This window comes from Peromyscus leucopus, chromosome 6 (genome assembly GCF_004664715.2).
Source record: "Peromyscus leucopus breed LL Stock chromosome 6, UCI_PerLeu_2.1, whole genome shotgun sequence".
Lineage (NCBI taxonomy): Eukaryota > Metazoa > Chordata > Mammalia > Rodentia > Cricetidae > Peromyscus > Peromyscus leucopus.
Window position 1 is genome coordinate 7,939,317 of NC_051068.1, and position 26,231 is coordinate 7,965,547.

Below are 26,231 nucleotides of genomic sequence, written 5' to 3' on the forward strand. Positions count from 1 at the left end.
TCCTTATCTGAGCTCTTCATCATGAGAGAAAAGGAAAGCAGAGTAATTGTAATGGTTAATATTGTCAATATGACTGGATCATCAACAGACAGGCCTCTGCACACGTCTGCGAGGGAGTTTCTAGAGAGAGGTGGGAAGACCCACCCTGAATGTGGGCAACATCGCTTCATGGGCAAGGACCCCACACTGAATGAAAAGGAGAGAGAGAGCGCGGAGCAGCGCCATTCATCTCTCTCTGCTTCTCCCTACAGGAGCAGTGTGGTCAGCCACCTCACACTTGGGTTATGATTCCCCCACTGTACCCCGAGGCTGGGAGCCCAAACCAACTCTTCCTCGGGCGGTCTTTGCTGGGCATTTTGTCATAGCAACAGGAAAAGAAACACGTACACGAATCATTTCATAATACTGAGTTAAATTAAGACTCTTACAGCCCATGGCACTGAACACTGGGTTTATTATGAGTTCAAGGGCAAGGCACCATTTGTGTGGACTGTGTAAGCAACTCAAGTCTGGAGTATTCCAGGGCACCTGGGGCTGGCCCTGCTGGCCTCTGCTTTCTCTTTAGTACTCATAATGGCTTTTTATTAATGGTAAGAGACTTGGAACTGTTTACCCCATAAAGATTATGACTCACATTAAAGTCTGTCATTCAGTTTCACCTCTTGTGATCCTTTTGCGTCTGTGTGCGCCTCTGTCTCCACGGTAACTGTTGCTGAGTCCTCTAGGTTCCACCTTCTGAATTCTCTGTGCTGCTGAATCTTGGTTCTCCACCTGGCTGGATTAAAGGCGGTCCAGAAAATTGGCAAATCATACGTCTGGGCATGGCCGTGTGGTTGTTTCCAGAGAGGGTTAGCCTGTGGATCAGTGAATCCAGGGGGAAAGACCTGCCTTGAAGGTGGGTAGTACGGTCCAGTGGGCTGGAGGCGCAGATGAACAGAGATGGGAGAAGCCTGTGCGCATGCTCCGCCCTACTGAATGGGCACCCTCCTTGCGGCTGCTATCAGACTCCAGGCTTTTGAGCCTTCGAACATGACTTTGCAGACTCTCGGTGGGGCCCGCCGGCAGACCTTCAGCCTCATACTGGAGCTGGGTCATTGGTCTCTGGTTCTGAGGCTTCTAACTCCTCGGACTCAGCAGCCACTGATTTCTGTAGTTGTCTAGCCTCGGACAGCCACTGTGGGGCCGGACTATTCAGTAGTTAATCTTGTAAACCCAGCTTAACATGATGTGTAGGGTCTGCTGGGCTTGTTCCTCTGAGAAGTCTGCAGAAAGCAATCTCTAAAATGTGCGTCCTCTTCCCCGCTCCCACAAGGCATCCCTACACCAGACACCGCTGTCTCTCTCCTGGACTCGTGCTCCCAAGTCTTCTGCTCCTTTAGTCTCCGGTGGTCAGTAGAGCGCAAGGATGCATCCCAGGTCTCTCTTCCTCTAGCTTTATTGTAATTTGCGGTGAGTGCATGGTGGGAAGTGAATGTGAATGATGAATATCTGAAGTAATACCTGAGTTTATGAGTGTGGACATTGAAGAGGAAGACCATCTTCAAAAGGTAAAGAAATGCTCTGTCAAAGAGGCTCTGACTATAGTACCGCCCGATGCCACAGCCCCTTTTCCACTTATGACATGAGGTCACCCTATGGTGACTTCCATAGTGGCCGCACTAGTTTACATTCCCACCGGCAGTACAAGGGTTTCTCTTTCTCCTAATCCTCACCAGCGTGTGTTTTTGATGATAGCCATTCTGAGTGGGGTGAGATGGAATCAAAAAAACAGCTTAATCTCATGTTTCCTCGATGACTAAGGACACTGTGTACCTTTTCAGATATTTATCATCTATCTGTATTTCTTCTTTTGGTGACTGTCAGCTCATTTCACTGGTCCATTTATTGATTGCATAATTTTTTGGTGTTTAAGTTTTGCGTGGCTTTCTATATTCTAAATACTAATCCCTTGCTTGGTGCCTAGTGGGCAAAGACTCTTGGCCATTCTGTAGGCTGTCTCTTTTCTCTGTTGATTATTTAGGGAAATTATTTTAAAACAACTCTCCTCCCCATCTCACAAATAAACTGGAGACAACATATCCCTTATCTATCAAAAAATATAGTGGAAAGTTGCTGTTTTCCCAGACAGCCAACACAAAAATTCTTGTCAGTTGATATGACAGATTGAATATTGGGTAAAGAAAAATTTTGCTCTGAAGTGGTTTAAGTAGAAAAAATTTTAAAATAAGAAAGTGGTTAGAGTGCTCTGGGAGCTGTGAGTAGACATGTGCTTCTCACACAAGTAATGCTTCTAGTATGTCATGGGCTGATGCTGTAACTCAACAATATGATGTAACCTAGGGACACATCAGTGTATTCAAACAGGGAAAGCGCCATGCATCACTTACAACAAAACAAAACAAACAAACAAACAAACACCTCTTTTTCTACTTGCTTTCACACAGTGCTCCCTTCTGAGGTCTCAGAATACTATGTCTGAATAACGTGTCAGAAGAAATGAAATTTTACTCAAAGTCGTAAACTGTGAGAGATCTGGAAAGCTCTCTGGAGACTGCCTGTCCAGAGCCCCTCCAAAAGATGAGCCAACATAGGCCACAAATGACTGATGTGTTCAGAGCACAGTGATTCGGCCCACACAGTTCTCCCAGGTGCTCAGGCCAGGGTATAGGGAGAGTCACGGTCTCACTCCTCATGCCCATGCTCCGTTTCTCACCCTCGTTGTGTCTCTGGTTTTCTTCCTCCTTGATTGTGAGACATGCACTCAAGTATCCTGGGATACCTAGCCAGGATTCTTTAACATAATGTAAAGTAGGAAACCCACATTGGTACCTTCTGACTAGAACTGGATTCCTTTGGTGTTTTTTAGCACCATTATAATCACCCAGGAATCTCTGGAAGTGTAACCAGTGTTCATTGAATTCTTTCACACTTCTTTGGGTTTTTAAATCAAGATTCTACCTTGTGATATGAGCATATTTTATGTACATGTGAGTGTGAGTGTTTGTGTGTGCACACACATGTTTGAGTGCAGAGGTGAACATTCTCCTGTGTGTGCATACCTGTGGATGCCAGAGGTAAGGCATTGGGTGTCTTCCTCAGCCACTGTCTACCAGCTTGCCAATCCAGCCAGCCTGGCACGTCAGTAGGCTGCAGAAATTGGCCTGTCTCCTACCTAATGCTGGGTGGGTACAGATGTGTGCTGCTGCACCCAGATCTCACGGAGGTGCTGGGGTACAGATGTGTGCTGCTGCACCCAGATCTCACAGAGGTGCTGGGTACAGATGTGTGCTGCTGCACCCAGATCTCACGGAGGTGCTGGGTACAGATGTGTGCTGCTGCACCCAGATCTCACGGAGGTGCTGGGTACAGATGTGTGCTGCTGCACCCAGATCTCACGGAGGTGCTGGGTACAGATGTGTGCTGCTGCACCCAGATCTCACGGAGGTGCTGGGGTACAGATGTGTGCTGCTGCACCCAGATCTCACAGAGGTGCTGGGTACAGATGTGTGCTGCTGCACCCAGATCTCACGGAGGTGCTGGGTACAGATGTGTGCTGCTGCACCCAGATCTCACAGAGGTGCTGGGTACAGATGTGTGCTGCTGCACCCAGATCTTATGGAGGTACTGGGTACAGATGTGTGCTGCTGCACCCAGATCTTACGGAGGTGCTAGGGTACAGATGTGTGCTGCTGCACCCAGATCTCACGGAGGTGCTGGGTACAGATGTGTGCTGCTGCACCCAGATCTCACAGAGGTGCTGGGTACAGATGTGTGCTGCTGCACCCAGATCTCACGGAGGTGCTGGGTACAGATGTGTGCTGCTGCACCCAGATCTCACGGAGGTGCTGGGTACAGATGTGTGCTGCTGCACCCAGATCTCACGGAGGTGCTGGGGTACAGATGTGTGCTGCTGCACCCAGATCTCACGGAGGTGCTGGGTACAGATGTGTGCTGCTGCACCCAGATCTCACAGAGGTGCTGGGTACAGATGTGTGCTGCTGCACCCAGATCTCAGGAGGTGCTGGGTACAGATGTGTGCTGCTGCACCCAGATCTCACGGAGGTGCTGGGTACAGATGTGTGCTGCTGCACCCAGATCTCACAGAGGTGCTGGGGTACAGATGTGTGCTGCTGCACCCAGATCTCACAGAGGTGCTGGGGTACAGATGTGTGCTGCTGCACCCAGCAGAGGTGCTGGGTACAGATGTGTGCTGCTGCACCCAGATCTGTGCCAGAGTGCTGCTGCACCCAGATCTCACGGATGCCAGAGGTACACCTGGGGTACAGATGCTGCTGTGCACCCAGATCTCACAGAGGTGCTGGGTACAGATGTGTGCTGCTGCACCCAGATCTCACAGAGGTGCTGGGTACAGATGTGTGCTGCTGCACCCAGATCTCACGGAGGTGCTGGGGTAGAACTCAGCCCCTCATGTTTACAAGGCAATAGCAGTACTGACTGAGCCACTACTCCAGTTTGCAAAATTCTTCTTTTTAATGACAATAATAATAATAATAATAATAATAATGATAAATCCTATCATTTTAAACGTTTTCTCCTCTTCTTCCTTTCCTCCTCCCCTGCTTCCCTTCCTTCCTTCCTTTCCTTCCTTCTTTCCTTCCTTCCTTCCTTCCTTCCCTCCTCCCTCCTCCCTCCCTCTCCTTCCTTCCTTCCTTCCTTCCTTCCTTCCTTGTTTTTGCACTCAAAACTGAACCTAGGCCTCTAGCACTCTATGAGTTATACCCAGGGGTCCCTCTTCACCTTTTAAAGCAGGGCTTCCCTAGGCTGGCCTTGGACTCACTCTGTAGCCTTGAACTTTCAGTCCTCCAATGGCAACCTCCCAAGTAGTGGCCACCAGCTCCTGATCATCTTTTAAATGTGCTTAATATCTATTCAAACATGTATTTGTTAATACTACTTTAAAACATTACGGTATGATAGACAGGAAAAATAAGTCTGCAGGGCTATTTCAAGTGAAAAGGTGAAGCTGTGGGCATGGCAACTGACAGCAGGTTTCTAACCTGAAAACTGACCAAGCTCACTTGTCAGGAACCCAGCCCTCCTCCAGCCATCCCACCCAAGTCCCCTGCAAGAACCACATCCCTCTCATTTCCCCTCACAAGCGGCTGTCATCTTGGTGTGTCCCCATTGATGATGAGAAATACAAGCATCCTAAGAACATCGAATGTTCACTAGTGGGAAGCCTCAGAAAGACTGCCATTTGGGAGTGAGAGAAGTATGTCTCTGCAAGGTCACAGGATTGATGGTACTCTACCTGAGAGGGTACAGTGGTCAGGGGCCTGACTGACCCTGCAAGAGTCAGATTGGACCAGAGTCCAGACTCTGCAAGAGTTTATGGGGCCACCTCAGTATTCTCATCTGTGAAATGGGCACATAAACTTCTGAGTATTGAGGGACAAAGAAATAAACACATGTAGCTAGTACCTGCAGCTAGCGAGTAACTACACCAACTACCTGCAGCTAGCTAGTAACTACACCAACTACCTGCAGCTAGCTAGTAACTACACCAACTACCTGCAGCTAGCTAGTACCTGCAGCTAGTGATTACACTAGTAAAGGGCTGGTAAACTGCACCTACTATTCCTCTCCTATGACAGGGCTTCATGTTGCTGCTCTTTCACAGAACTTGAGATTGCAGAAATGTGAATACCTGCATCCTGATTCTGTCTGTCTGTCTGTCTGTCCTCTCTCCCTTCTTTCTCCTCTCTCCTCTCCTCCTTCTCTTTTTCCTCTCTGCCTCTCTTCTTACTCTCCTCTCTCTCTCCTCTTCCTCTCTCTATCTCTTCTCTCTATCTTCTCTCTCTCCTCTTTCCTGTCTATCCTCCCCCTCCCCTCCCTCACTGCAGGTGTGTGTGTGTGTGTGTGTGTGTGTGTGTGTGTGTGCGCGCGCGTGCGCGCGCACGCGCGCACCTGCCTGCCTGCCTGCATGCATGTGCAGGTACCATAACCTGTGTGTGCACTTGTGGAGGCCGGAAGCTGATGTCTGCCACCGTCTTCTATCTCTCTCTACCTTGTCCTTTGAGACAGGTCTCTCACTGAACCTGGAGCTCAGTTTTTCTGCTAGACTGGCTGGCCCATGGGTCCCACGGATCTGCCTGTCTCTGCATTAGCAGTTTAATCACCCCACAAGCCATCTCCCCAGCTCTGTGATTATTCTTCTAGATTCACACTTCTTTATTGACCAATCTGAAGACAATGCAATAGACCATAAGAGGGAGAAATACAGTGGACTCTGAGTGTACGTGGACCTATCTCAAGCCTGCTCTATCTGCCTAAGGAGATTCAGCTCCCAGTATTCCTACAAAGATCTTACTGGAGTTCAGTTTGAGGCCTCAGGCCCTAATACAAGAGTTATGGATGAAACCCCTCACCCAGGTTCCTGTAAGCAAACCCAATTAAACTCATTGAACCAAGGAAGGAACTGAAAACATAAAAGCAGAAGGGAGCCAGCTGGGAAGAGGAGGGCTTTAGTGGGAGGGGACAAGGGAGAGTGATGGGGGGTGTGTGTGATCAAAGTGGACTTGTCACATATGAAAACATCACAACGAAACCCATGAGTAATTACCATGAGTGACCACATGAGTAGTACTCTGACTACTAACAAAAATTAAAAATAGCTTCCGGTGAATCCAATTCAAAAAACTTATACAGAAGCTGTGTGTGGTGGACCACACCTATCATCTCAGCACTTCAGAAGCAGAGGCAGGAGGATTGCTGTAAGTTCCAATCCAGTCCCATCCACATAGTGAGGGCCTGTCTCAAAAATATATCCCTCCCAATACATTTATATTTGTAATGAGGCAGAGAAATCTACTCACGCTTTGGGCCATTGCGTGGCAGCTTATTTATCTTCTACTGTGGGAAAGAGCCGCCCATCAATAAATATTTTGCTCAAGTGTCTTTAAATTGCACGTGAAGGGTTTACCAGCATCTTTTATGTGAAGCAAATACATCTCCATTCATTAAAAAAAAAAAAAGCAAAGTCACCATTCACATGACAAGGGGGGAAATGTTTTCCTCCCCCTTTTCATTAAAAAAGCCACAAAACATAGCAAAAAATGATGAAAGAAAAAGGAAAGGCGCCATCGCACCTGGCAGGGGAGGGGTAGATCAGCTGCAGGACCTCCTGCAGGGTGCCAGCAGTCCGTGCTCCCCTTTCCTCAGAACTTCATTGCTGGCTGGAGCAAGACTATTCTGGTTACAGTGTTTCTGGCTTTGGTGTCCTACCTAAATTGTGTGGTGCTGTGTGGGGCAGCGGTCCGCCCTGTTTGTGCAGGCCAGAGTCCTTCCCAGCAGGGCATGAAGTCAGGAGGGCTGACCATGTGTTTCTCAAAGTCTTCAGATGCTCCATGCCTCCTTTTCTCAGTGTGTTTGGTTGGGACTGAACTGCCCTTTCTCTGTGTGACCTGTAACAAGATCACCTCAAATCTATGAAAGACAATTGTGGAGGAGGGAGGGGGTGTGGCGATGTCCTAGGAAGTGCCTGGCTCACTTCTGAAAACTCACAGGAGAAAACCTCAGAAGAATGTTGGTTGGTAGAGAACAAGTGTGCCCCCCACACACCGTGTTCTCCCATCCCCTTCAAATCACTGTTTTCTTTACCTTTCTTTGCTTTTCAACATAATAACAATTATTATTGTGTACATTAACAATGTGTTTTGATCGTTGCTTTCTCTTTTTAAAAGACAGAGCCTCCAACTCTCACAATTTGTGATAGTGCTGTTTTCCCAAAGAACAGTGGTGCTCAGAGTGACACTTGAAATTGCCATTTTAAAGAGTTATCAATGTTTTATTTGTAAGAAAACAAAAGTACAAGCCAGGAGCATGTTTTATGAGATGCATCATAGTCTAAATGAAAATTTAGGGTATTATTAGCAAAAATAAAAACAAACAAAAAAAAATTACTCAGTCACTTTCATTACGTAGAGAATCTAGCAATACAGGCTGGTGGGATGGCTCAGTGGGTAAGGGTGCTTGCCGCCAAGCCTGAAGACCCAAGTTCCAATCCCGGAATCCACACGATAGAAAGAGAGATCCAACTCCGGGAAGATGGCCTCTGACCTCCACGTACACATGGAGTGTATTACAGTTGTCCTGGGCACCTGAGCATACCCCCAACAAATAAATGTAACAAAGGGGAAAAAAATCTACCATTGTAACCGTCTGTGGGCTCTTCACAGATGGAGGAGTCTATACCTAGGTATAGACACTGTTTTCTTCTAAGCCTATGTTTTCTGAAATTTTGATAGATAATATATTAATTTCACTGCTGGAAATTACATCCAATATTTTGAGATGTACATGGAGACAGGCTGGATTGGGCTGTGCAAATGTGGGTAGGGGGCAGGGTCCCGTCGTGTCAGCCCCACAGAGTGGCTAATGAAACTCGATCTGCTGCCATTCTGGATAAAGCAATGTCAAATCAGCCAAAAATGCTCCCAAGGGAAATGTCACTTAGTAAATTTATCTAGATGTCTACCTAAATGTGGTGCTGCATTGTAGGCAGTTAGGGAATGGGGACTCTGTCCCGAAACGGCCCTAAGAAGAGACTCTTTTATAAAGAATACGGTAGAAGGGACTGGGGATGAGCTCAGTCGGTAGAGTGCTTGCCTAGCATGCAGGACACCATGGGTTCAGTTCCCAGCACCTCATAAACCAGTGTGGTGGTTCACATTTGTAATCCCAGAATTTAGGAGGTCAGGGCAGGAGGGTCATAAGTTCAAGGTTAGCCTTGGTTACATTGCAAGTTCAAGGCTAGCCTGGGTTACTTCATATCTTGTCTTAAAAAAAAAAAGGAAGGGAGGAAAGAAAGAAATAAGTTATAATGCCAACTCTGACGTCTGTGGTCATTAGACTTTCCCAGGGTGTGTGTTATAAATGCATATTGTCTGTGCTCTTCCCCAGAATTCTACATTGCAGAGTCAGGTGGGGTCCAGAAATTTGTTTTAATAAGAACCCCGAAGGCAGGCATATTAGAGCTTTCTCCAATGACAGCACCCTGGAGGTGAAGGCGGAGGACCAGGGTCATCCTCGGCTATGCAGTGAGTTTGAGGCCAGCCTGGGCTGCAGGAGACGCTATCTCAAAGCAAGTAAGTAACAAACGGTCTAACCTGCCCAAGAGCTTCTGATGTCATCTGCTCTGAGAAATCATTACAGTTGTCGTGGGCTCTATGGACCGAGTGACTTCCATGTTGGCGCTCTTTACCTCTGGCCCAGTGGCTCTCACCCTTCCCAGTGCTGTGACCCTTTAATATAGTTCCTCCTGTCGTGGTGACCCCCAACACAAAATTATTTCGTTGCTACTTCCTAACTGTAATTTTGCTAGTGTTATGAATCATAATGTAAATATCTGATATGCAGGCTATCTGACCTGTGACCCCTGTGAAAGGGTTGTTCGAGCCCCGAAGGGATTGAGACCCACAGTTTGCAGCTTCTGCTTCCTGTTCGTTTTCTCTCTCCAGGGACTTCAGGTAGCCTCCTGGCACAGTCTCTGAGCTCACTTACCAAATTCTGCATCCAGTTTTTTTTTTCCTTTCTCCCTGCCCTCCATTTGCTAAATGCAGGTATTCTGACTGAGCCTTATGCATAAGGGGGCAGCCATGTGCCTAGTGAATCCCCTACGGTGGGGAATTATACAGCCAGTACTTCACTGGCTCTCATAGCCATAGGTTACATCTAACAAGAACTAGAAAATGTGGGCTGTTCACCACCTGGGGGAAATCTTAAGTCCTAAGTTTCCAGGTGCCCTGGCAGTGCAGGGAGGGAGGTAATGTGGGTTGGCTTGCCTTGGCTTGGCAAGCCTCCCTGTAAAATCAGCTCTGTTCTAGGAATGGACAGGATTTCCTTTGCAGACTTATGTAGAAGCCGAAGAGGACGGGACTGACTCCTGTATCAAGAGTGCCAACTTCCTGTATGCCAGCTTTGCTGATTGGAGTACACAGAATAGAACTGGAAGAAAATAAAGCAGCACTGCCTGACCCCGGGAGACAGACATCCCACAGGCGGAGTCGGCAGTGGGAGCATCTCTGCCTAAGGAAGGCTTTTCCACAGCAGAGGATTAACAGAGGCCACGCCTGGAAGAATTAGGAGCAGAGGTGGCTTTTCCACCTTGAGGTCTGCTGTGGTGGGGCTGGGGCTGGGGCTGGGGCCAGCAGTAGCAATGGAAGCAACAAGGCAGGCCGAACTAAACGGGCTTGGGAGGAAGGTGCCTGGGTTCTGACCTGGGTTCTGTCCCTAAGCTGAGTGATCTAAGCAAGTTATGTTTTTCCTGGTCTGTTTGAAACTGGTCTTATGCACCTCACGAGGGTTGAACTTGTTATTGAGCCAAGGATGACTTTGAACTCTTTATCCTCTTGCTTCTGCTTCCTAAGAGCTGGGATTACAGATGTGTGCAAACCATACCCCATTTTTTGAGGTTCTTGGGATCAAACCCAGAGCTTTGTGCATACTAGGCAAGTACTTTACCAACACGCTATTCCTTTAAATGAACTGGTTAAGCAGAGCATACAAATTTTAAGATGTAAACAGCACCACACAGTCCAAAGTTGGCTAAGACTGTGCATTAGTGTTATAACTAGCTCTCTTGGAAAAAAATAAAAAAGCACAGCTTGGTTTGGGCTATCATAGCCCAAACAAAAATACTGGGTATTGTTTAGCCACCAAATTAAAGCATCCACATTTGACTAATATTTAAAGCATAAAGGATCTTTCTACAATCAGTTTCCACAACGCTCTTAATATTCTCTATTAGAAAAAAATGTCTATGGTAAAGCTTAATGTGGTAAAATAAAGCAAATCATTAACTTTATTCTGTTTAAATTGGAGATGTACAATAAAATGTGTTGGCAAATATATTTCCAGAGTCAAATTCGCGAGTCCGTCGTCAGTCAGCTCACATGCAACTGTGCGTGTTTGAATATGTGCATTTGCATGGTGAGAACGTTTAAGACTTACTGCTTAAGGAACCCGGGGAGACAGCCCAATGGGTAAAAGCACCTGCTGTGCAAACCTGAGGACATGGGCACCCCATAAAGGCTGGGTGGAGACAGGCAGATCCTGAGAACTCACAGGTGTCGGGGTCAGCAGGAGACCCTGTCTCAAAGGAGAACGGAGGGGAGCATGGAGAAAGATGCCTGACATCGTCCTCAGGCTTCCACATGTGTGCATGGGCACGAGCACCTCCAGTTCACACATGCACACTCACAAGATTTCCTTCTGAAGACCGGATGTGTTGGCATGTACCCACAATCCCAGCATTTGGAAAGCTAAGGTATGAGGATACAGAATGTGAGGCCAGCCTGGGCTACATGGTGAGACCCTGATCAAAATACCGTAAATATACACACAATATGTATATATGTGTGTGTGTTGTCTTAGTAAATCTTGTGTGTGTGATGCAGTATTGTTATCTATATCTTGTAGTGTACATTATACCCCCAAAACTATTTACTTACATCTGAAAATTTATATTCTTTGACTAAAATTTCCTTACTTCTTGAACCCCCAACCTTTGCCAATAACTACACTATGATCTTCTCAATGAATCTGGTTTTTTTGATTTCACATAGTTGATCGTACAGTGTTTGTTTTTGCCCTGCCCTATGCTGTGACATGAGGGAGGAGTTCCTTTTTTAGGCCCAGCCTTCATCAGAATGTGTCTGCTTTGCAGAGCATGGTGATTACTGCAGACTCATAACCACTCAAAGTGAGGAGCATGCCTGACAATTGAGTAGCCACTGGGTGACGGCCCATGTGCCAGTAAATGTCCCCTCCACTGCCATCCCATAAGAAACTTCAGTGAACTCATCAGGCCAAGTGAGCTCATGCATGCACATACGCATGTACACACACACACACACACACACACACACACACACACGTATGCACATGTGCACATATACACACATCATACACACTCGCACACACATGCACACACACAAAGACATGAAAGTAGAGGGGAAATTAATGGAGAAGGGGCTCAGTGGAAGAGAAAAGGGGGGCAAGAGAAAGTAAGGTAAGGTAAACACGATCTAATATATACATGTATGAAATTGTCAGTTTATTTAAAAATTAAAAAAAAAAAAACCTAAAAGGAGATAATACCAAGAGGTGAGAGTATTTATGGACTATTGTTTTATTCCTATGCACAGCTTTAAAGTTCTAGGTTGAGAAAGAAACTGGCAAGTGGTGCCCACTATTGGGGAATAAACCAGTTATAAGCTGGACCCTGGTTACCATGGCAACAGATAGAGGGAGACCAGGCGGGGATCCCACACAGTCCTTCACTGTTCAGGACTGAGGGAGGCCCAGTCTCCCTTTGTTGGAACTCACATGTATGTGTCCGTTCTGCAACAATCTTGCAGAAAGCTTGATGAACAGGCCGAGGGACACACAGAAGAGGGTGAAGCTCAGGCCCAGGTCCAGGGCTTGAAGTGCCAGGTGGTACTCTTCATAGTGGAGGGGGTCCACACAGACTGACGGAAACTTCGTGTACGGGAAAGGAAAGGTGACTGCGTAGCCAACGTAGCCGGTCCCCGCAGCCGCTGAGAAGGAGTAGAAGCAATATGGACCAAGGAGGGCAGATTCCAAGGCTATTGCAAAATGAAGTGGACATCCCAGAATGCTCAGAATTACGAAGGTGAAGCCAGCTTCCCACTGAAAATAAACAAACAAACTGTCACTCGGAGGAAGAAACCACTGTTACTGGAGGCCATTAATCTCCTCTACCTGAAGAGGAGAAATACACACACCTTTCTATCCCATCTACACTCAAGACTGAGTTTCCTGTAGCCCAGGCTGGCCTCAGATTTCTATGTTGCTAAGGTTGGCCTTGAACTCTTGGTCTTTCCTGCTTCTACATCCCAAGTGCCACACTGGATTACCCCCCACCCCACCCCCCCCCCCCACCCCACCCCACCCCACGCTGCCATTTAAAATTTAGACCTACGGCCTCTGTATGCCAGGCTAGCACTCTGTCCCCGGACTCCACGCCCAGTTCCCTCTACCTTCCTCTTAGGATCTGCTGCTCTCCCTGCTGCCAATCTCTGCTACAGGAGGAAACCACACAGCAATGTGAGCTAAAACGAAATCGGTTCAATAAAGTTTTATTTGTTTATTTCCTGTCATACTCAGAGTGCCTGTCGATGTTGGGAAAACACATCCCCTCTTTGGACCTTGCTACTCAGGGTGCCATCTGTGGTTGGGGAGCATGACGCTGCTGAAGAGCCTCTGAGAAAGGCTGCCTTTCAGACCTCATCCGGACCTTCTCAGTCCGAGCCTGTGTTTTAGCTCAAGCTCCAGCTGACCTGTCCACGGCCTTTGCCACAGAAATGAGGCTACAGTAGAGAGCACACTCTTTCCGTAGCGAGGGAAGAGCTGACTCGGTGCCGTTAATACAAGCTGGCTTGGAGTTCTCATCCTTTCCCAGATCTGAGAGCTCGGAACGTGACCTCCGTCCGAGGAGTTGTTGAGGCTGGGGGCGGAGTGTTGGTCTAGCAGCACTGAGTCCGGGGTTCACTCCATACCCCCCAAACACACACACACCGTGGGCACTTACATTATTGAAGCGGGGGAGCCTGTTCTTTAATTTCTACAACATTAGCTCAGGGCACTGACCCGGGCCCAACAGTAATCATGAACTTAGAGAAATGATTTAGAGTAAAAACTGGATAAAGTTACATTTTAAACATAGTTTATAAAATTGGGCAAGGTGGCACATGCCTGTAATCCCAGGACCTGGGAGATGGAAGAAGGAGGATTAGAAATTTGAGGTCATCATCAGCTACATGGCAAGTTCAAGAACAACCCGGGATACACAAGACCCAGTCTTCATGTGTGTGCGCGCGCACACACACACACACACACACACACACACACTCACGACTGTCAAATCCGCTGTTCCATCCCTGCTGACATTTTTGTATTTACCAAGTGTCTCTGGGTCCACTTTCTATGAGCAAGCAGTACAAGTGCCCCAGCTGTGACGGCCTGTGAAAAGAAAATTGGAAAAAAATAACATCCACAATCGAAGGGACCTCTGCAAAGAGTTCAATCTGCCTCACAGCTTGACAACTTTATCACAAGCTAGAAGGCAGAGCAAAGGGTGAGACGGATTTATGACTCTGATCCTTTCTTCTTGTGGGAGAGGAACTGTGTGGACAGGGAGGAGACTAAGCCATTAGAGTCACCAGGACGTGAGTCACGCCAACTCATTTTCCATTCTCTGTTGCCTTTGCCGTCATGGCCACCACCTCTGCTACGGTCAGGGTGACACCGTTAAATTTGCTTCACAGGTCTTGCCCTGCGCTTTGTGCCGTGGTTTGGATGAGAAATGCTCCTGTAGGCTTGTGGATTTGAACACTTGTTTCCACGTTGGCGGCACTGTTTGGGAAGGGTGTAGACCTTTAGAGCCTTGCTGGAGGTAGTGAGTAAAGCCCACTGGGGCGGGCCTTGGTGCTTACAGTCTCTCCCCACTTCCTGCTTGCTCCCCTGCTTTCTGTGTGGGGTGACAATGTACAGAGCCAACTTCCTCCCCCTCCAGGCATGCCACACCTTTCCTGCCATCATAGACTGGAGCCCTCTGGAACCATAAGCCAAATAAACTCTGAAGTTGCTTTTAGTTATGGTATTTTTAATCACAGCAACAAAAAGTAACACATGTACAACTTTTAAATTTTAAGGATTTTTGACATTTATTTATTTTTATTTGCCTCTCTCTCTCTCTCTCTCTCTCTCTCTCTCTCTCTCTCTCTCTCTCTCTCTGTGTGTGTGTGTGTGTGTGTGTGTGTATGTGTGTGTGTAAGTCAGATAAAGGGATGGGATCGGACCTCTCCTTCTGTTCTATGAGTCCCGGGGACTGAACCCAGGGTGGCAGGCTTAGCTGCAAGCATCTTTACTTACTGAGCAATGTTACCACCCCAACATCCTGTTTTTTCATTTTTCCATCAACTTTATAAAGCTGCAAATAGGACAAACTGAAATGGAGACCTGTCTCCACGCCCCAAATCTTTCCTAGCAGGGGCCTGGTCTTTCACAACCTGCTTTTTTTTTATTTGGGGGCCTTGACCTGCTGATGGGATACAGACACATGACTCTGTTTCCTAAATGACAAAGACAGCCATTAAGATGGATGTACATGGCAGGGCATTTAGTGTTGTGGGTGCAGTCGTGTCCACTTTTATGAAGAGTTTTTCTCTACAGTCCATGTTTAAAGAAAGAGGCCCAAAGTACAGAATAAAAATAGTTAATAAAGGAGGAAATGGAGTGTCCAGAATGTTGCAGTAGATAATGGAAAAAGAATCTCTGAGCTCATCTTGGATTCATCATGAGGTCTGATGAAGGAGCCGTTTGTGGTAATTGAGACTGAGAATCACTTATCCGAAAACCACAGAAATCCTTACTCTCAATCAAAGCGTGGGTTCTGAGGTCCAGATAGAAAGCCGGGAGGAGATGATTGGAGTGTAGAAAGGTTTAAAAACAGCACAGTTTTGATTTTGACAGAGGAATAAATATGATGGCATGCACAGAGCTGCTGGATTCAAGAGGGGAATGAGAGATTCTCCTGTGTGATCTAGTGGGATGCTGCTTGCAGAGTTCCAAGTTTGGTGTATTTACCATTTTGAAACTTGAATTTAGAAACTGGGAGAAGGAAACTCCCGCTCATGCATGGCTCCGGTTGCCAAGCCCAAGATCGCAGACTTGGCGTGGGTCTACCATGAATGTCCCGGGCATAAAAACAGGACCATCTGTAGTCAAAAGAAGTTCCTGGCTTGATTCTGCAAGAGGCACCTTTCCAGGGGACGTTCAGGAGGCAGAGGCAGCACACGCAGAATAATTGGGGGACTGAGGCAGAGAAATGGAGCCCTGGCTGTCTAAGCGTCCAAATGGACACATTGCTGCCTGTCAGCAATCAGAGAGAGTCAGAAGCAGGAGACTTGCTGGCTTGGCTCTGGAAGACGGCAGCCATGATGGGATGCTGACTCTAGCTTGCCGTAAGTGTGCTGGCAGCAGTTTCTTTCCTTTTCAAAGTTGAAAAACGCTGCGGAATTGCAGTCTCCTGTCATTTTGCTCACAGCAGCCAGCTTGAATTGTGCCTTGTTTACGCACAGCTCTGAAAAAGCTCTTTCACGGGGTAGCAGCCTAGGATACGGCTGTTCGGTAACTCATTAAATCCACTTGGCTGATGGGATGGGGTGCCAGAGCTGAGCACACCCATCTTCCCGATGCTGTTCCTGAATTTAGATAAGAAGAGGGAAGAAGGAAAAGGGAAGAGATCTGAGGGTAGGGAATGGAAGTCAAGAGGGAAAGGAAAGGAGGAAGGAGCGGGGTGTTTGGGAAGTGCAGGGCTGGTTGATCGGTGTGGTTTAGGGAAGGGCAGGAAGGCAGGAGCCTGGGGTAGGAGAGAGCACTCCTCCCTCTGCCAGGCTGTTGGCTGGCTTTCTGGGGTAATTGTGAGCCCTCCACTGGACGTTCATGCTGCTTACAGACAGTATGCAGTTCCCAGAAGCAAATGAATTGAAGGAAGCAATTTCAGAGGCATCACATGAAGATAGATATACAGCTTAGTCACTTACAAGCATCTATTGTGGGTCTACTACAAGCAGTGAGGTAATCACGATGCAGATAAAGTAACAATAGCAAGTCTTCATTCTGATTAAAATAGGGCAGACATGGTGAAAAGCTCGCCAGTGTTAACACGCTGAATCTACTCAACGAGGCTGAAGATGTAGTTCTGTTAGCAACGTGCTTTCCCATCACACAGAAGCCCTGATTGTGGGCATGGTGGTACACATTTGTAGAACGCAGAACTCAGCACACAGAGGCAGGAGGATCAGAAGTTCAATGTCATCCTCCACTACACAGGGTCTGAGGCCAGCCTGGGCTGCATGGGACCCTATGTTGGTTACTTTCTGATCTCTATCATAAAATACCCTGACAGAAAGAGCTTAAGGGAGGGAGGTACTGTAGCTTACAGTTCCAGGAGACACTGTCTGCCGTGGACGGGAAGGCATGGTGACAGACAGGGAAGACATGGTGACAGACGGGGAAGACATGGTGACAGACGGGGAAGACATGGTGACAGACAGGGAAGGCATGGTGACAGACAGGGAAGGCATGGTGACAGACAGGGAAGGCATGGTGACAGACAGGGAAGGCATGGTGACAGACAGGGAAGGCGTGGTGACAGACAGGGAAGGCATGGTGACAGACAGGGAAGGCATGGTGACAGACAGGGAAGGCATGGTGACAGACAGGGAAGGCATGGTGACAGACGGGGAAGGCATGGTGACAGGGAAGGCATGGTGACAGACAGGGAAGGCATGGTGACAGACAGGGAAGGCATGGTGACAGACAGGGAAGGCATGGTGACAGACAGGGAAGGCATGGTGACAGACAGGGAAGGCGTGGTGACAGACAGGGAAGGCATGGTGACAGACAGGGAAGGCGTGGTGACAGACAGGGAAGGCATGGTGACAGACAGGGAAGGCATGGTGACAGACAGGGAAGGCATGGTGACAGGGAAGGCATGGTGACAGACAGGGAAGGCGTGGTGACAGACAGGGAAGGCGTGGTGACAGACAGGGAAGGCGTGGTGACGGCAGGAGCAGGAGGCTGGCTGTTCATGTTGCGTCTCTACTCATGATGCAGGCAGTGGACAGGAAATGGACCTGAGCTACAAGGCCTCAGCATCTGTCCTGCGTGACTGACTGACTGTCCAGCAAGGGTTCTTGTCCCAAAGCTTCCAGAACCTCCTCAAATAGTGGCACTAGCTGGGGGCCGAGTGCTCCAACCCCTGCACTTTGGATGGACATTTCACACTGAAACTAGACTTTTTCCTAAAAATAACGTTAAATAAACTGATGTGGAGCTGGTCTCCTGCTTTTCAGAAGAGGCTAAGAGGCTGTGTAAGATGAAACAGGGCACCAAATAACCGCATGAGTCATGATTCCAGCTCTCACTGGAATTTGCAGTCTAGATAAAAAAAAAATAATGTGCACATACAAACGTCCCCATTGAAGGGACTGAGGAAAGATGGCTCAGTACCTAAGAGTGTGTACAGCTCTTACAGGGGACCCGAGTTCGGTTTCCAGCACCCACGGCAGGCAGCTCACACCTGCCTGAAAGGCCAGCTCCAGGGATAGGATGCCCTCTTCTGCCTTCTGAGATACCTTCTCTCTGTGTGTCTCCCCCGCCCTCCCCCACACACATTAAAAACAAAACAGCAAATTTACTAAATAAAACAAAGCAAAACTGGACAAGAATGAGAGTGTGGCACACAAGAAGCATTTGGGTATCAAGTTTAGGAGGACAAAGAGCCTGGAGCAAGTCTTGATGGCCTTGGTTTCCATGGCCATGACCAGCGAGGGCACGCCTGGCTGGAAGGCTCCCCTGGCTGGAGACCGTCATCTGCAGAGATGAGGAAGCGACACTGTGCTTGGGGCACAGACAGGGGGAGCCAGCCTGCAGCAGGGTGGGATCTTGGTGGAGAAAAGCAGAAAATGAGAGTTCAAAGCTGTGTTCCACAGGGTGAGGAGGGTCTCAGCAGTTACGTGTGGGGTTTGTCTGGGACGGTCAGGCAGCTCTTTGAAGAAGCTAGCCTGACTCACACGGGCTTAGACATCTGAGACAGATGTTTTGTGCTGGACTGGAATGGGTGTGGTCTCGGGGTCCCTGCAGGACCCTGGTCTTTGGACTTCAAACTCCACTTAGATACAAATCCTTTTTTTTTTTTTGAGACAAGGTCTTGTTACCCGAGTTATTAGAGTCAGAACCTGGACCCTGGCAGCATTAACAAGCCATATCAGCCACCCACTCTCCCAATGGGGAGAACAGAGAGGTCCAAGTTCATCTGCAGGACCTTACTAGGAGGTTTAGGTTTAAACAGAGAGCCAGAGGTAGGCAGGCATAGGTGAGCATAGGTGGCTGGTCAAGGTGTGTTCCTGCCGTTGTCCCAAAGTTATCTGGGCTTCCTGGGGACACTGCAGTTACTTACAGTGCATCGTTCCGGTGGTCTCACGGGCTAAAGGAAGGGCACGGTGTCTCTTTAGAGCATCCTCACTCCTTCTAGGCAATGTCACGGGACTCAGGTCGGCCTCCAGCTCAGCGGAGGAGGACTTGGAACTTCTGCTCCTCCTGTCCCACCTCCCAAGTACTGAGATTCTGCACCACCATGCCAGTCTGTGTGGTGCTGGAGAACCAGACTGGGGCCTCACATGCTTAGTAAGCATCCTCCCAACTGAGCCACAGCCTGAATCCTACCAGTCTAATTTTATATCTAATATGCTCAGTGCCACATCCTCACTGTGCGGCAAACTCTACCATTCTCTATTCCATTGTATTCTATTCATTAAAGCTGCTGTTAGCTACCCAATACGGTTTTATAATCCGCTAATGCACAGATCCCTAAGGTTTGACCTTTCAGGGTTGCCTAGACATAAAATCTTAGCAGGGTGGAAAAGGGAGGTGCACAGTGAGGAGGAAGAGGAAGATGTACGCTGGGACACGTGTTGGGAAAATTTAGCGTCCTTTGACAGGTGATTTAAGCAGGGCTGGTTTAGAGTATTGCTCCACAGTGCAGGTCTAGAGGTGACAGCATGACATTCTCTGGTTTTACCAGTTTTTAGCGCCAAAGCTTGGATGTTGGCAGGATCAGCAAGCTAGACTAGGCCAGCTGTCCTCAAAAGGCCAAACAAAATGACAGTAGAGAGAAAGGTGATCTATTCAGGGTGGACATGTTAGGAGAAAGAACAAGTATAGACCCTCCAAACCCACTTCTGGTCTCCACATGAAGTTTATCTTCAGATAGATGATAAGAGGTGTGAATAACGGGGCACCGTTGTTCAGGCTGGGCACCCACCACGACTGACCCATCACTCTCTGAATTCACGTCTTTCTATCAAGTGGTTTGACAAGCTGTAGGAGCTGTGTAGAACCTTCTTACGGAGGTGGGTTAAACCCTGATGCACCTTTTCCTTCCTTCTCTCAGTGTGAGATTCCTGGGGGAATTCCAATTCCTTGGGGTCCTTTGTTTCCATACCTTGATGGCCAAAGGGAGGGGCAAACCTATTTGTCTTTAGAATCTCTTCCCTCTTACCAGAAGTGGTAAGTGGGAGCTGCTTAACAAACACTGCTGAGGCCCCGTCATAATCCAGTGCTGACCCTGTCGTCCACAAATCCCCAGCGCTGACCCTGCCGTCCACAGATCCCCAGAGCTGACACTGCCGTCCACAGATCCCCAGCACTGACACTGCCGTCCACAAATCCCCAGCACTGACCCTGACATCCACAGATCCCCAGCGCTGACCCTGTCGTCCACAGATCCCCAGCACTGACACTGCCGTCCACAGATCCACGCTGACTGTGTCCACAGATCCCAGGTGACTGATCCACAGATCCCCAGCCTGCCCTGTCATCACAGATCCCCAGCGCTGACCCTGTCGTCCACAGATCCCCAGCACTGGCCCTGTCATCCACAGATCCCCAGCACTGACCCTGACATCCACAGAACCCCAGCACTGACCCTGACATCCACAGATCCCCAGTACTGACCCTGCGTCCACAGATCCCATGCTGACCTGCCGTCACGATCCACACGAATCCCCAGCACTGACCCTGACATCCACAGATCCCCAGTACTGACCCTGCCGTCCACAGATCCCCAGTGCTGACCCTGCCGTCCACAGATCCCCAGCACTGACCCTGTCATCCACAGAACCCCAGCACTGACCCTGACATCCACAAATCCCCAGCACTGACCCTGACATCCACAGATCCCCAGCACTGACCCTGACATCCACAGATCCCCAGCACTGACCCTGACATCCACAGAACCCCAGCACTGGCCCTGACATCCACAGAACCCCAGCACTGACCCTGCCGTCCACAATCCCCAGCACTGACCCTGTCATCTATAGATGCCCCCAGTGCTGACCCTGCTCTCTCTAGATCCCCAGTACGGACACCGCTGTCCCTAGATCCCGAGTCGCACAGTCTGAAAAGTCTACTTTAGCAGAAAGAATTGAGTCAAAGGTCATTCTTGGTTTGAAATTGATTTCCCAACACAAAGAAAGGGAAGTTGAAGAAGAAAGAATTGGTTTGGATGACTCATATGTTTTTAGACAGGCTGACTATAAAGAGGCTTAGACTACTCAAGTGGGAAACTAACCATTGACAAGGATCAATTTGCTCACCCCGACTTCAGCCAAATCACCAGCATAGCACTTCCTTGTACAATCTCATTTGGGGGCCTGTGAACGAGACGGCTCGGCAGGCGAAGGAAGGCTCTGCTGACCAAGCTCCAGACCCGAGTTTGATCCCACGTGGCGGAAGGAGGGAACTGGCTACTGGATGTTGTTCTCTGACCTCCACAGGTGCTCAGGGGCACCCATGTGCACTCATACACACAGTAAATGAAGTGAAGAAATAAAATATGGTAATAGATAAATAAAAACGGTTGACCAAGACCTTTAGCCAGCAGCCCATCCTCCAGGCCAGTGGTGTTAGATTAACTGTGTCCTTGGTCTCTCTGTCCTTCAGCATCACCCTGTAGACAATGTCTGATCACCTAGTCTGTGCTCAGCAAAAACCCCATCATTTTTCCTTGCTGTTTCCTCTTAGTAATTTCCTATCCACTGCCCCACACCCTGCTCCTCGACCTACATTCTGTCTTGTGCTTTAGTATCTGGAGTTGAACTTGGCCCTGCACCGAGGTTCCTTTCTCCATTCTGCCTCAGTATTGAATAAACCCTGGCTTCATTATTTTACCCACTGCCAAACATTGTCTTTCCACTGCTACTCTCTGGTAGATGGAAGTCCCATGACTGCTAAGCCCCTACCTAGCCAAACCCCTTCTGTGACAGTTAGAAGCCTGCCTCAAGCGGAACCCTGACCTTGCATTAGCGAGGCACCGGGAGCTAGGCTGCGGCTTGCTTCAGGCCAAGACCCTAGACTCTCTAGATATGGGTCCTTTGATGGAACTCACGGGATCCAGTCTCTTCATCGGAGATGGCTCTGCAGGCCATGTGTTCCAGGATTACTAGGGCTCTGCCCTGAAGATGCTCTGACCTGCTGGCTGCATGCTCCATAGCAGCTGACGCCTATAAATAACCTTGCTCAGACATCCTAGGAAAATCGTGTACCGTGTGGCTTTCAGAACAGAGTTAGGAGGGTGTGTGGACCAGAAGGTGGGCCTGACTTCAGAAAGTCTTGACTAAAAGCTTTGAACAAATACAAGGGACAGGGTAGGGTCAGCGCTGGGGTATCACATGCAAAAGAACCCTCTTCTACATCTCCAAAGAAACACAGAGTCATTTGTAAAGGAAGTGACAATATGATTGAAATATACAAGGCATCTTTTCACTGGAGGAGGATGTGTCTCAGCAGCAACTGAAGAAGTGATTGGCAGGGGCGGTGTGGAATAAGGCAGGGGCCTTCTGAAGCTGACCTTCATCGGACAAAACTGTAGCTTAGCAGGAAACTCAAGAGGAAAAAAATATTGTTGTTGGAGGAGCGAGCACTCCACTGCTTTCTCTCCCCGGGGGGTTTCTCCTGCCCAGACCAGCCTCAAGTGGAGTCCTGGCAACCTAACCAAAGTTCCACTCCGTAACAGTCTGTGTCGCCAGAACACAGGGCCCAGGAGTCACCTACTCAGCCCACAGTGGCCATCAAAGGCAGCAGGTGGCTGTCTTTGTTCTAAGCTCTGGAGATAGAGTAATAAAGAAAACAGAAGCAGAACCTTAATCTTGTCCGATGCACAATAGGTAGTTAAGTTATATCGTAATGGAGATGGGGTGAGACCACAGGATTGGGAACTGCAGGTCGAGGCAGGGGTTACAATTTTAAAGATGCTTTTTACATTTGCTTTATTTATTTATTTTGTGTGGGGCTGGGGGAGTGAGCACATGGGTACCACGGCGCATGTGTGGAGGTCACAGGGCCTCTGATGGGAATTGGTAGGATCCAGGTATCGAACTTGGGTCTTCCAGCTTGGTGACAAGCACCTTTACCTTCTGGGTCATCTCTGCTGGCCTCTAGGAGGTTGCAATTTAAAACAGGGTGAAAGAGGGAAGACTTAGGTGGAGAGCGACATGTGACTGGGGGCTGATGGTGGGGAGTTGGCCGTAGCTCACTGGAGTGCTGGCCTGGAGGCATGAAGCCCGGCTGGACCTCCAGCACTGTGGAAGCTGTGTGTTCTGGAGTTGGCTTGTCCTCCCAGCACTGGGAGACTGGAAGTAGGAAGGTCAGAAGCTCTCGGCTTCATGGAGAGTTCTGGAACAGCCGGAGACACATTAGATCCTGCCTTTGAAAAAGTGGTTGGTGTTAGCATTTAGGCATCTGTAGCGGCCTGTTCTTAGGGTCCGGACAGGTTATATCCTCGGCTTTATCTGCAGAGCACCTCTGCGTGCTTTCGCTACATTTCCTTATAAAAGGCAGGCCTTACCCACCTCTCATCTCTTTCTTTCTCTTCGAGTCTCTGCCCCCTTCTCTGCCCTCCCCTCAATAAACCTCCCACGTGGGCCTGTTGTATGGTGTGACTCCTTCCCACATTTTTAAAATACAACGGTTTGGGAGCCAGCCAGGTACAAGAAGATTTTAGACAAAGAGCCCCCAGAACAAAGGCCCTGGGGTAAGACACACCTGTGTGTTCTTGAAATGGCAGCCATGAATGCGGAAGGGCATAAGACCCCGGAAGCTGCACTCCCAGGAACAGGATGGCAGAGCTGGCAGCCACTGGGTAAGAACAGAGTTTGGACAGGGTAAGGGAAAGGCTTGGTGTTAGCTAGCATTTGAGTCCAAAGCTCTGGTTAGCAGTCTGCTCAAATTGCCTTCATCCTCACCAAGTATCTTAGGATTAGACAGTTGTTCACATGCTCTCTTTTTACCCATGAATGTCCCCACAGCACAGGGGGAAAAGCAAGAAGGAACTAGTTGGATGAGACTCCTGCTTCGGACCACATAGTAAGACTGTTAAAGTCTGACATTGAACACAATCTACTTCCCCACACCTTGCGTCTCTGACTCCACACCCAACCCCAGCTTGCCTCCCTCCAACTCCTGAGCCACTCAGTAGTAGCTTGCCAGGGACACTCATGTCGTTTCCCTTGGCCTATGCCTAAAATACACCTTCAGCCTACATCAAATATATATAATCTTAGTCAAAACTGAGTCCAGTGTGGTGACATTAGCTTATAAGGGATGGACAGCTACATAATAATCAAAGCCTCACTACGCAGCCCAGGCTGACTTCCAGCTCACAGTCCTGCCTCAGTCTTCCGGGTGCTGGGGTTATAGGTCTGTGCCACCATACCTCATGAGAACATTTCATTGTTGTATACATGACATACAAACACACATGAAACAATGCTAAGAAAAAGCATGTGCTTAAAATTTAATTAATAGAAATTCCTGCTCTAAATTCAGGATTATGATTTTCCGCAGGATATAGACTTCTTTGAATTATTGGAAAACTCTGAACTGATGTATTATTTTACTTCCCCTTCCCTCTCAACTCCCTTTACGTCAGTATGTTTAATGAAATATGCCCTACCAAAGCCCCGTTCCAGATGGGACAGGCGATCCAAACGCTCCATCCTGTGTACCAAAGCTTGCAGGAAAAGACGGGGAAGAAGGCCATGACTCCCGAGAAGACACTGAGGCTCCCGAGAGTAAGCAGGGTCCGGCCAGCAGCCTGGTAGAGGCCCTTCATCTTCCTCTGCGACTTGAGTCTTTGCTCTGAGATATTTGTTACCAAAACACGAGGGTGAGCCAGCCCTCCACAAACATAAGTTTCTAAGAGACCGTGGCTGCGATGTCTGCAAACAGGAGCAGCGAGGTCCCGCAGACAATAGTCATTGTCTCCAGAGGTGAATGGAAGGAATGATAGAGCTCTGGGTGTAAGTTAGGCAGGATAAACTTTAACATGTCCTTTTTCAGAGAGCGCGGGCGACTGATTTCTCAGTTTGGAGTGGCTGCCTTGACTCCCTTCGTTTGCTGCGTCCTGGGGAGTGACCACTTCCTGGCTTAATCAGATTCAAAGGTTCACTGACTGAGCTAATTGTTTCTGAACTCAACCTGCCTGGTGGTTCCAGCAAAAAGCCACATCCTCTGTGCACAATAGAGCCACATTCCCAGCAAAAGTTCCCACAAGGCAAGGCAAGGATCACACACACCATCACTTGTCGCTTTTCATTATATTTAACTTAAATGGTTTAAGCAAACAAGTCTTTCCTTTCCAAGTTTAATTCCATACAGTTATTTATTATTATTATTATTATTTTAGACAAGGTCTGGGAACTTGCTATGGAGACCAAGTTGGCCCTGAATTTTTGGGGATCTTCCTGCCTCTGTCTCTGTAGGGCTGATATTATAGGCATCATGCTCAGCTATTTTCAATTTTTTTCTGCTCTTCCAGAGAACCTGGGTTCAATTCCCAGCATCCATTTGGTGGCTCACAACTGTCTATAACTCTAGTCTCAGGAGATCTGATACCCTCTTCTAGCATCCTTGGGCACAAGGCATACATGTGGTACACACACATACATGGAGGCAAAATAACCATATACAAATAATACATTTTTAAAGTAATTACATTTATCTGCTATGTGTGTGTATGCATGTACATGTGGTATGTGTGTGTGTGTGTGTGTGTGTGTGTGTGCGCGCGCGCGCGTGCGTGCGTGCGTGCGTGCATGTGTGTTGAAGGGGGATACTCATGCCATAGTATGACAACTTGCAGAAAACAGTTCTCTTCTTCCCTGATGTTGGGTCCTGGGCTCAAACTTAGGTCTTCAGGCTTGGAGGCAAGTGCTATCTCATTAGCAAAGACCATGGGCTTGAAGTCAGGCAGAGAAGAGGCTGATTCTGGTTTTGCCCTCTACTGGGTTTGTGTCCTAAAGGAAGAACGAGCTACTTAATTTTTCTGAGTCTATTATCTATTACCTTGGGAACATTAGGCTTGACTCTTCCTGACCAGTTTGATAAAGATTCCCAAAGGTCCCTCCCACGTACAAGAGAGGGAACCTCTCACCAGTTCTCAGAATTTCCCCCCAACCTTTCTGTCTTCTGATCTATAATAGCCATTCCACAAGTTGACCCAGATTTCGAAGCTGTTGCATCCAGATACACAGAATCTGGGAAAACTGCTCAGACTGTCTGGCATGGCCACTGTGCCCTGGGTCCTCTCAATGCTGTGGGCTAGATTTTCTGATTGTTTTCTT

General features: G+C 48.3%; 1 protein-coding gene across 2 annotated transcripts; it reads right to left on the reverse strand.

Annotated features, from left to right (window-relative positions):
- Positions 1-12,062: 12,062 nt before the first annotated feature.
- On the reverse strand, positions 12,063-24,991 carry Tmem212 (transmembrane protein 212). Of its 2 annotated transcripts, XM_028875804.2 has the most exons (3): positions 24,563-24,991; positions 13,945-14,004; positions 12,063-12,672 (listed from the first exon to the last, which is right to left on the reverse strand). In XM_028875804.2, exons 1-3 carry the CDS (start codon positions 24,719-24,721, stop codon positions 12,307-12,309), a joined length of 585 nt encoding a protein of 194 aa, XP_028731637.1. In that variant the 5' UTR covers positions 24,722-24,991; the 3' UTR covers positions 12,063-12,306. The 2 variants fall into 2 exon arrangements, with proteins under 2 accessions (XP_028731637.1, XP_037062403.1); XM_037206508.1 differs by lacking the exon at positions 13,945-14,004.
- Positions 24,992-26,231: the final 1,240 nt, after the last annotated feature.